This window comes from Mustelus asterias, chromosome 4, assembly GCF_964213995.1.
Source record: "Mustelus asterias chromosome 4, sMusAst1.hap1.1, whole genome shotgun sequence".
In the NCBI taxonomy this organism is placed as follows: Eukaryota; Metazoa; Chordata; class Chondrichthyes; order Carcharhiniformes; family Triakidae; genus Mustelus; species Mustelus asterias.
Window position 1 is genome coordinate 148,025,095 of NC_135804.1, and position 12,299 is coordinate 148,037,393.

The following is a 12,299-nucleotide window of genomic DNA, read 5'->3' on the forward strand; positions in this document are numbered from 1 at the left end:
TTTTAAGAATGGTTACATGCAATTACTACAGCTGAAAAATGATTTTAAAAATAAGCATTTCAAATCAAAAAAAGTGTCTAGTTCACCACTTGAGTAACTAGATAATAAAAATAACTTTCAAAACTAGAACCATTATACAACTTCATTGGTTCACATGGTCAGTTCTTTTAGTAAATTTTAAAAATTGAAACCGTTGACAAAGGTGTATATTAGTGCCTGTGTGTCTGAAAGGCAGCTTAATTTTAAAGGGCCTCAAGACCAGCATACAGATGCAATTAGTGGAAATTCACCATGGTGATTAATTTGATCTGGTGACATGGTCAGTCTCCAGCATGATGTTTCTTTTAAAACCAGAAACTCGATTTGCACTTGACATAACTTGCGCTAAAATCTATTTGATCTTTTGCTCTGGTTTAGCAGATTTCTGACAAATTGCACTGCAAATATCAGTACAAGCTAGTGGAAACTCCAAGCCACAATGTTTTGCACCGTATAAACCTATTTACACAACAAATCCCATATATTACTGTGCACAAAGCAGATATTGCATTCCAAATTGGTGAAAAAACTGCAATATCCAAATTTGTAGAAAAAGGAATAATGCCTTGGTTCAATGTCAGCTATGGGCTGACTGTTTACACTGAGCATCAACATTCAGTGCTCCAAAAATAGACATCCATTCAAGGAATTAATAGGCCACTACTACAGATTTGAGAAACTGCTTTTGATTACGAGTACTATCCAGCGTATTATGAAATCAATGAAAATCTTGATTACTAATACTGCTTGATTTAGAAAGTGAAAAAGCTTTCAAAGTTGCAGCCATAATACTGAATGTTAAGGCCACCTTTTCCGATTTTATTAGTAAACAGCCAATTCTCAATATAGTTGAATGCTGGTGTATCACCATATTAACATTACAATATTTTCTAAAGAACATGTTTCAGCTATAAGGGTAATCATGGCTATTGCTAAGACAAATGCATTTAAAGTTACATCATTTCTCTGTGGTGGAATTCTCCTGGTCCCTCCATGCAGATGCTATCGTTAGAAAAGCCAACCAACTCCTCTCCTTTCTCAGGAGACGAAGGAAATTTGGCATGCCCGCTACAACTCTCATCAACTTCTACAGATGTATCACAAAGCTGGACATGGTTCCTGCTCTGCCCAAGACCGCAAGCAACTACAAAGGGTCATGAGTGAAGACCAGTCCATCACTCAAACCAGCAAAAGGAGCAACAAAAAGGAGACCTTTTAATTAATGATGCATTTAACTACAATTAGATGCTTGAAAATGTCCTTCTGTGACAATTAAGCAGCCCATTTGATTGGCACTCAATCTACCAACTTAAATATTCACTCCTTCCACCACCGACATAATGAATGCCATTGTGTCTCATCTACAAGATGCAGTGCAGCAAATTGCCAAGGTTTCTTTCACAGAACCTTTCAGAGTCATGACCTCGACCACCTAGGACAAGGACAGCAGATCCATGGGGATATCACCACCTACAAGTTCCCCTCCAAGTCACACACCATCCTGCCCTTGGAACTGTATCGCTGTCCCCTCACTCTCGCCATGTCACAAATGGATGAACAGCAAGTAGCAGACAGTGAATCAAAGTTCTGTACTCAAACTTTTATGGTGTAACTTTTACAGATGCATCATGGAAAGCATTCTTTCTGGTTGTATCACAGCTTGGGATGGCTCCTGCTCTGCCCAAGATCGCAAGAAACTATAAAAGTCGTGAATGTAGCCCAATCCATCATGCAAACCAGCTGCCCATCCATTGACTCTGTCTACACTTCCCACTGCCTCGGCAAAGCAGCCAACATAATCAAGGACCCCATGCACCCCAGACATACTCTCTTCCACCTTCTTCTGTTGGGAAAAAGATACAAAAGTCTGGGATCACTTACCAACCGACTCAAGAACAGCTTCTTCCCTGCTGCCATCAGATTTTGAATGGACCTACCTTACATTAAGTTGATCTTTCTCTGCAGCCTAACTATGACACTATTCTACACACTCTTTTGCTTCCCCATGTACATTACGCTTTATCTGTATAGTGCGCAAGAAACAATACTTTTCACTGTATACTAATACATACGACTATAATAAACCAAATCAATTTATTCTTACCCTTTTTTTGAACATGGGTATAATATTCGTAATGCTCATGTCCTCTGGCACCACCTCTGTTTCCAAGGAAGACTGGAGGATTATCACTAGTTCCTCTTCAGTTTCCACTCTCACTTCCCTCAGTACCCATGGATGCATCTCATTGGTCCTAGTACCTGATCTATTGAGTAAAGAAAGTCTTTCTAACATCTCCTTTTCCATTGTTAAATTTTCCCCCACCACTAACATAACCCTGGTTTGCATGATGGATTGGGCTACATTCACGACTTTTATAGTTTCTTGCAGTCTTGGGCAGTGTAGTTATCTCCTTTCTCACCCCAGCCTGGGTTGCACCATCCTCCTTTGTAAAGGCAAGTGCTAAGTACTCATTCAATGGTTCTGCTTCTTCTCCCATCTCCAAGTCCCTTTTATCCCTACTCAGTCCTACCCTTTCTTTTGCCACCATTTTACTATTTATATGCTTATAGAAGACTCTCAGGGTTATGTTAGTGGTGGGGGAAAATTTAACAATGGTAATGCAATTAAATGTGACAGGCTGATGCCTAGACTCCTTGTTGATGGTTGTCATTGCTATGCACGAATGCTGCATGCCACTTATTGGCCTATTCCTGAATGTTGCCCAGGACTTGCAGCATGTTCATGCCGGCTACCCCATAATCTGAGGGGTTGCAAACGAACACTGCACGTGCATAGTGAACACACTTGAACACATTGATGAAGCAGTTGAAGATGGGTGGGCCTTGGACACTACTGCAGCAATGGCCTGAGACGACTACTGTCTAACAACCGCAACTACCTTCTTTTGTGTGAATCACAAACTCGTGTCTTCAAATTTTACTATATACATAAGGTATTCATTTAGGAATTGATAGAACAGACATTTTCTGATGAAAACCAGTGGACGATTGTGAAAGACTGCAACAAGGCAAAGATTAGAAGGATGGGAACATAATTTCAGTTTAACGTGTAGACAAATTGCAATAATACACTCCGAATAAGGAAAATAAATACACAGTAAACAGTGATTTTTCAAGGAACACCACTGATTCTATCAGATAAACAGTTTGCTACAAGGCGATAGGGCCAGTAAACAAGATCACTAAAAATAGGCATACCAAATGCTTAGTTTAGTACCTAAATGGACTGAGTACAATACCAAGGCTGTAATGTTGAACTTGCACAAAACCTTAATGTGGTCACAACTGAAAGTATTGTACAGGTTTGGGCAGTCTAGAGAAACAATGAAAAAGATTTGGTGGTCACATTTTCCTACAGTAAAGGCAAGTTGTTTTTGTCACTTTTCCTCTCCAAGATGTTAAGAGGGATAATGGAAAATTGCAGTGTTGGACCTTTGCCCTCTATTAGTGTGGAGAAGGTGGATTAGGTGACCCAATAGGGATCGAGATTATGAAGAACTAGCAGCAGGTAAAGAGTGATAGATTTTTTACTGGTTGGTGAAACAGTAACAAGGAGACTTAAATCTAAGATAATCACAAGAATTAGAAGTTAGAAAGGACATACAACTTCCTGCTCCAATCTGCCAAAGCAGAACCCATAATTTATTTCGTAACAGGAAATAGATACTTGCCCGAAAAAGAGCGCGTGAGGGTTGGGAGTTGGGGCGTGCATGAAGGCCACCCAGCTGCACAAGTAACTGCTGGAGTTCAAACTGTTTTAACGACAAGTTAATGAATGACAGTTGAAACTGGCCAGTTATATTTTGTCTGCTCTGCATTGTGTTCTCACTCAAGGTCTCCATGCCAATGTTCCAGTGGTCAAAATGAATATTTCTCTGCCCCAAATAGTTTCTGGAATTTCAGTGTCACCCTTCAATCTCTCCCTTACCACCCCACCTACTTTTCAAACATTCATGTAACTGCTCTTCTCCAGATTTAGCCATTCTACAGAAGTCAATTATTCAATGTTTCCACCATGTCACATGCCAAATCTGGAGCCAATTTATCTAGTCTTCCATTGCTCCAATCTATGTGCTCTGTCATGTTGTGTGTTCCTAAGTCCTGGTACACAGAGAAACTTTAATTACCACCATCAATGCTGATGAACATTTTTGTTCATTGATGAATTTTCATAAAATCTAGTACGCCTCTAGTTTTGACCAATTCCACAGTCACAAGAGTCATTTATGGCACTGGAGGCAGACATTTGGCCCATCATATCCATGCCAGCTAACCATAAAGCACTCCATTTCCTCCTGCTCAATCCCTGTAGCCTGACAATTTAATTTCTTCTGAGTGACCAAATTTCCTTTTAAAATCATTGATCATTTCCACATCCACCAACCTCATGTGCAGTGAGCTTCAGGCCATTACCACTTGGTGCAAAAACATTCACATTCCCTCTGCGTCACTTGCCCAAAATCTTAAATCTGTCTCTCCTAGTCTTCATACCACCAGTTAATGGGAAGAGATATATCTACCCTATTTAAACCTGTCACAACTTTGTGACCTTCATCAAGCCTCCCTTCAATCTCCAATTAGAACCTTTTCAAACTAACCTTGCCAATAGTACACCCCCATCTTTGGAACCATTGGAAGATCTCCTCTGCTCCCTCTCAAGGAGCTTCACATCTTTTACCAGAACTGAAAGCAATAACTAATTGAAGCCTAACATAGATGCACCACAGCCTCCCTGCTTTATACTCAATGCCTTTATTTATGAAGCCCAAGACCCCTTATGCTTTGCTAACCACTCTTAATACATTCTGCCAAAGATCAATTCACATACACTCCAGGTACCTCTGTTCCTGCACACTGTAGAATTGTGCTACTTATTCTATACTGCCTCTCCCCATATCGTCTGCCAAAATGCATCATCTCACACTGCTCCCTTTAAAATTCTATCTGCCACTTGCCTGCCTTTTCTGCGAGCCTATGTAACCATGGAGTCAATTATATCATTTTCACTATCTTTCACTCCTCCAGGTTTGATGTCATTAACAAATTTTGAAATTTCACTCCCTTCACAAAGATCCAAGTCAATTATATATAGAAAAAAAAAGCAGTGGTCCTGCCACTGATCCTTGGTGTTTGTGTCTGCCAGCAAGTGGGGGTGGGCAGCACAAAGAGACCACTGACTACCACCCTGCTGTCTGAAAAACATGATGTGGAGATGCCGGCGTTGGACTGGGGTAAACACAGTAAGAAGTTTAACAACACCAGGTTAAAGTCCAACAGGTTTATTTGGTAGCAAAAGCCACACAAGCTTTCGGAGCTCCAAGCCCCTTCTTCAGGTGAGTGGGAATTCTGTTCACAAACAGGGCATATAAAGACACAAACTCAATTTACATGAATAATGGTTGGAATGCGAATACTTACAACTAATCAAGTCTTTAAGAAACAAAACAATGTGAGTGGAGAGAGCATCAAGACAGGCTAAAAAGACGTGTATTGTCTCCAGACAAGACAGCCACTCCACTCCACTCATCTCTCCACTCACGTTGTTTTGTTTCTTAAAGACTTGATTAGTTGTAAGTATTCGCATTCCAACCATTATTCATGTAAATTGAGTTTGTGTCTTTATATGCTCTGTTTGTGAACAGAATTCCCACTCACCTGAAGAAGGGGCTTGGAGCTCCAAAAGCTTGTGTGGCTTTTGCTACCAAATAAACCTGTTGGACTTTAACGTGTTGTTAAACTTCTTACTGTCTGAAAAACAACCAACTATCAATTGCTGCTTTCTGTCCTTTAGCCAATTTTTTTTATCCAATTGCACACTGGTCCTCCTATTCCTCAGCTTTGTTGACCAGCCTTTTATATGGTACCTTATCAATCACTTTACATCCATACAGGCAAATCCACCACATTCCCTTCATGAACCTTCTGTTACTTCATCAAAAAATTCAGTTAGATTAGTTAATCTGCCTTTTACAAATGATGCTGGCCTCATTAATTAACTCATACCTATGACTGTAACACTACATTCTGCACTCTCCCGTCTCCTTCTCTATGAACGGTATGCTTTGGCTGCATAGCACGCAAGAAACAATATTTTTTTTTACTGTATGCTAACACATGCGACAATAATAAATCAAATAACTATCCAAATGCTTGTAGATTTCTCCCCTGATTAAGGCTTCTAGAACTTTACCCACTACTGATGTTAGATTAACTGGTCTGTTCTTGCAGCCTGTCTTGAATGAAAGTACCTAACCTGACACTCTCCAACTATCTGGCACTTCCCCAGCATCCAGAAAAGTTTAAAAAGCTCTTGTTATCTCCACCCCTGCTTCCTGGGATGCAAGTAATCAGGACCAGGTGACTGATCAACCTGAAACAGAGCCAGTCTTTCCAGTACAACCTCATTTTCAATTTTCACACTATCCATTGCCTCCACTGATATTTTGTCATCTTCCTCTTCCTTAGTAAACACCAAAGTTCCAATGTAAGGAGAAGATGGTACCATACTGGAAACTGATTGGATTAGTAATCCAGAAGTGCAGGCTACATAGCTGGTGGAATTTAAATTCAATTAAATCTGGAATTGAAAGATAGTTTCATGGTCACCTTTACCTAAACTATCATTGTCATAAAAACCTATCTGGTTCACTAATGTCCTTTAGGAAAGGATATCTACCATCCTTACCTGGTCTGGCCTACATGTGACTGCGGACCTGGGTAGCACGGTGATACAGTGGCTAGCACTGCTGCCTCACAGTGTCAGGGGCCTGGGTTGAATTGCGGCTTGGGATCACCATCTGTGTGGAGTTTGCACGTTCTCCGTGTCTACCTGGGTTTCCTCCAGGTGCCGGATTTCCTCGGGGTGCTCGGTTTCCTCCCACACAAAGATGTGTGGGATAGATGGATTGGCCATGTTAAATTGCCCCTTAGTGTCAGGGGGAGTAGCAGGGCAAATATGTGGGGTTGTGGGAATAGGGCCTGGGTGGGATTGTTGTCAGTGCAAGCTCAATGGGCTGAATGGCCTTCTTCTGCACATTAGGAATTCTATTCTTCCAAGATACAGCAATGTAATTGTCTCTTAGCTGCCCTCTGACATGGTCAAGACACTCAGTTCAAAGGCAGATAAGAATAGGCAATAAATATAGGCCTTGCCAGTAACTCCTACATCCAATAATAGTGTAAAGAAAACAAGACTCGATAAACTTCCTTTCCACAGTCCTTGCAGATATATTTTCAAATTTTGTGCATTATAAATATTTGGCAAGTGCTGATTTTGGATCAGAAACCCTGAAAAGTAAACTTCACATTTTACATCAACTCAATTTATAACATAGCAACCTCTTAAAAATATTAAAATTTTAAGTTCCATATGACAACATATGCATCATTATTCTTCTCAGTTCCCCTCAAAATGTTTTATTAAAATAGCTTACTCTTGCTAATTGGCTGAGCAGTTTCCTCTGTTGGCGAAACCAGAGTGTTTCCAGGACTGAGCACACGTGACACAACTCAACCTATAGTTAGTATTGAAAGCAGCTTGTTATGAAAAGGATAAGGGAGTGATTTCAGGATAACAACTCCAGCACAAATCAACCGTTGGCGTTAAGCAGAGAAAAACATTTGGAAAAATTGTGGGTCACATGAAAAAAATTAATTCATATTTTGACATTAGAATTCGAGACTAAATTCTGCTAATTTTAGAGGAAAATATAATGAAACAATACTTTTTAAACTCCCAAAAATTAGCAAGCTTATACCCCATTCACAAAATCTCCTGACAAAATGGTACTGATGACCAAGGACACTCCAACTCCAGCACATTACATTCCACATCTAAAATCTCTTCCCAATGCCAACTACATAGCAAAGATTTTACATTTTACAGTAGAATGCCAGCTACATTGAAGTGCCCATTCATTTTATGATAGCAATCAATAAATAACCTTTCCAACTTGCTTACTTCACAAAAGTTGCAAATGTTAACATGTGTTTTTCTGCTTTAAGCTGCTTCACACTATATACCTGATGATTTAAACATTTTTTCATTAATCCTCTCGCCAGTTTCATACTATTAAAATACAAATGGTCAAATTAAAATCACTTCAGAACTGCACACTAGCCACAACTTTAGTACAAAAATCCAAACGGGGCAATTCTTAGTTTCAGAGTAGTTGTTTTCATGTCTATTAAATACCTTTAAAATCTGAAACAAACACAAATCAAACTCAAACGGTGTGCGAAAAGTACAAACAGACTCGCTAAATTGGACTGTCAATAAAGCAAAGGAACACTTAAGTCACAAATCAGATTGTTCAAACTAGCAACATAAAACATAGCTGGATGACGAAAAGAAAAATCCCCTTAGCCAAAACATCCGAAGATTCGATATTAAAAAGTTCTTGGAACATAACCTAGTTTATTACCAGGCTGTAGATCTGGACAAGTACATTGTTAGCCTCGCGATAAAGTAACTTGAACGACGCCGGTCAGGCTGAAATCAACTACTTCTACATTTTTCCCCTGTATTTGCTTAAAGCTGGACTTGTAATATTGACAAAAGTAAAAACGATTAACTTGTGACACGGTACTCCCCTCCGGGAGTAAACACCATCAGAGCAGAATCGTTCCGAAGTTGCTTTGGAGAAAAAAAGAAATCACTAAACCGACGAACAGGGGATTCACTTCATATTCGAAACTATTAAGTTCCGACTTGATTGGCGAGGAGTTAGATTAGCTTCTCAAACATCCTGGAGAAAGTCATTCAGTAGTAACATCATTTGGAAAACGCCGGCAAAACCTGAAAGTTAGCCTACAAGAAAGTATCCCGTCCCAAAAAAAAAACACACACAACTTGGGATTGGAAATTCTAAAAAGTTGCAGGGAAACAGGCTTCGGAGAGCATGCTGACAAACTTGGAGAAGATTACAAGGATCCTGCGTGCTGTTTCCTTTGTTTGTGAAGTTCACACAGAAAACCCTCTCGAAAACGAGGAGAGGAATTACATTTCTTTCGACTTGTTAGGGAGATTGACCGGTGGGGGGGGGGGAAATGAATTAAAAAAATACAAATTCAGATGGCCACTGGATCGCACTTGAACAAAAAATAAATCACAAGCAAATAAGTAAAGTTGAGAGAAAAATCGCGGCGACGCCGTGCCCAGGGAGTTTGGGTACTCACTATGGGTCGTTGGTGAATCGTGGGCTCCGGGGCGGCTGATATCCGTACAGATGGCAGTACAGGACGTCGAAGCAGAAGCAGCACATCTCCGAGTTGACCACCATGCTCCGGCAGCCGCTGAAGCCGTTGGCGCGGCTCACGTCCTTGCAGTGGTTCTCGCTGGAGTTGTTGGAGGAGGTGGTGGAAGAGGACGAGCAGCTCGACAGTTTCTGCTTCTTCACTCCACAGCAGCCCGCCGCCATCTTGGAATCCACCGGCGCTTCCGCGAAGCCCCGCTTTCTACCCATACTCCTCCGCGGTTAGAGCGGGGGGGGGAGGAGGCGGGACCGGGCGGGCGGGCGGGGGAGGGGGTTGGGAGAGGGGAGGGGGCGGAGTCGGAGAGAGCGCGCGAGCGTCCGTAGGTCCTGCAAGGGGAAGGGAAATAAAAACAGAGGAGAGAAAAGAAAACTGGATCAGATCCTCCGCGCACCAAGGTCCTGTCAGGAACAACAATCGAACCGGCTTCGCCGCCGCTGCCATCGCCATGGCAACGCGGCCTACTCCAATGCCAGGCCACAGGCCAACTACACGCCACGATTGGATGCCGCCACCAACAATTCATTATAGTCATCTGATTGACGATACTTTTCCGAGATTAATAGGTACCATCGATGTTTTGTTTAAATGTTACCAACCCAGCCAGAACCGTTCCTTTCGCCAGCCGCCGTGCCTCGGAAACCGGGGACATCCAAACACGGTGTCACAGTGGTTAGCGCGGCTGCTTCACAGCGTCAGGGATGCGGCTTTGATTCCCGGCTCGGGTCACCGTCTCTGGGTTCTCCCTATGTCTGCATGGGTTCTCACAGTCTGAAAGACGTGCTGGCTAGGGCGCATTGGCCATGCTAAATTGTCCCTCAGTGTAGCCGAACAGGCGCCGGAGTGTGGCGACTAGGGGATTTACACAGTAACTTCACTGCAGTGTTAATGTAAACCCACTTCTAAGACACTAAGAATCATAGAATGTCTACAGTGCAGAAAGAGGCCATTCAGCCCATCAAGCCTGCACCAACAACAACCCAACCCAGTCCCTATCTCTGCAACCCCACATATTTACCCTGTTAATCCCCCTGACACTAATGGTCAATTTAGCATGGCCAATGGGCAGCACGGTGGCACTGGTACCTCACAGCGCCAGAGACCCGGGTTCAATTCTGGCCTTGGGTAACTGTGTGGAGTTTGCACATTCTCCCCGTGTCTGCGTAGGTTTCCTCTGGGTGCTCTGGTTTCCTCCCACAGGCCAAAGGTGTGTGGGTTAGGTTGATTGGCCATGCTAAGTTGACCATAGTGTGAGGGGATTAGCAACATAAATATGTGGGGTTATGGGAATAGGGCTTGGGTGGGATTGTGGTTGGTGCAGACTCATTGGGCCGAATGGCCTCCTGCACTGTAGGGATTCTATGATTCTATGAATCCACTTAACCTGCACATCTTTGGAGTGTGGGAGGAAACCGGAGCACCTGGCTCCCTGGCGCTGTGAGGTAGCAGTGCTAACCACCATGCCGCCCTTTAAACTTTAAACAAACAGACAATAAATTATTTGATGCTGGAAACTTCCCTCAAGAACCATGGAAATATTACAAAAAACACACACACATATAGGACCGTTTAAGGTACCACCTTGAGTGCCTTAGGTACAGCCTCTTTGGATGAGATGCATCGATGGGTTGAATGATCTTGCCCATCTGTCATTATGGTGTGAATGAAAACAAACTACACTCGTGTCCTGTAAGAGATACAGGCTTGATAGAAATGGGAGAAAGAGGCATCTTACTTAACCTGCAAGACTATAAGGTAGTTTATTTTTTAAAGAGCTGACCAGGTAAGAGAAGAAACATGAAACAGAAGAAATTCTTTTCCACCTTTTATTCCAATAATAGATGAACAAAAATCACATTCACAAAACCTGAAGCTCCAGTAAAATATGCATTATTTTCATATTTGTGAGTCATAATTTAGACTGTATTAAAAACTCCGTGAATCCTGCAATTTGCAAAGTAAATAGAATGTGGTCGCACGAGTTACATGACTAATTCATTAGGAAGAGTTCACTCAGTTGAAGTGATTCATAAACAGAAGAATCTTGGGTTGAATTACAATTCATGCAGTAACTGAATTTTAAAAAAAACAAACCTGTAATTCACACTATTACAATGATTTAGCTGGTGAGATTGAGTCCGGCAAATGAAAGGGAAGTTCTTGACAGCTAGAAGCTGTACGAAAGGGAACAGAACACCATATAGATCAATAGGTTCAAACTATATTATAGGCAGAAATAAAGAGATAAGATAAAGTCACGTAAGTAAAGAGATTATACATTATAAAAAGTTGCTTTTGGCTGATGCCATCCAGAATGCTGCATAAATTGAAATCAACTAGCCATCGGAAAATGATTATCTGCAAGGACACAAAGCAAATTGACAATTTCACAGATCAGGTATTTAAATCATGAAAGTTTTTTAAAAATTGGGCTTATTTTCTTTAAAAAAGAGAAATTGAAGTTTAAGACCACAAAGGTAATTGATAAAACTGATCCAAGTAATTGCAACAAGCTCATCATCTATTCAATACATTTTTTTTTCAGTTGCGACCTCACAAACAAGAATAACTTTCTGGGATGGGGAGAAGGGATTTAGCACTATTGAGACCGAGACACTGACGAACCGGTAACAAGGCTTTATGGTGTATGCAAAAATTCTGGTTCACCAGTTAGGTAAATAACAATTGCATTGTTTATTTACATATAACTATAATACAGAGGCTTGCAGCCTCATGACTGCCAGTCAGCTTTGAGAAGGTGTGGAACAGAAACCTGAGCTCACCACCCTGCTCCTTGATTGGTTCTCTGGGTCATTCGACCCTTAATTTGCAGATGGATCCTTTAAAAGGACAATCACCACATCCTTCCTTCTCCTACTCCATTTATACAAATGTCAATACTCAATTTACACAGTCCAAGATAATGAAACATTCAGTACATGAATTTAGTCAATTATAAATTAAGGGTGTGATCTTACCGGCCATTC

At 41.4% G+C, this 12,299-nt stretch overlaps 1 protein-coding gene across 1 annotated transcript in view; it reads right to left on the reverse strand.

Moving 5' to 3' along the window:
* LOC144493065 (nuclear protein AMMECR1-like) overlaps window positions 1-9,524 on the reverse strand; it is a 141,266-nt gene extending 131,742 nt beyond the window's left edge. The window contains exon 1 of the mRNA XM_078211926.1: window positions 9,238-9,524. Within this exon, the coding sequence (XP_078068052.1) occupies window positions 9,238-9,524 (287 nt within the window). The remainder of the gene's footprint in view (window positions 1-9,237) is intronic.
* Window positions 9,525-12,299: the final 2,775 nt, after the last annotated feature.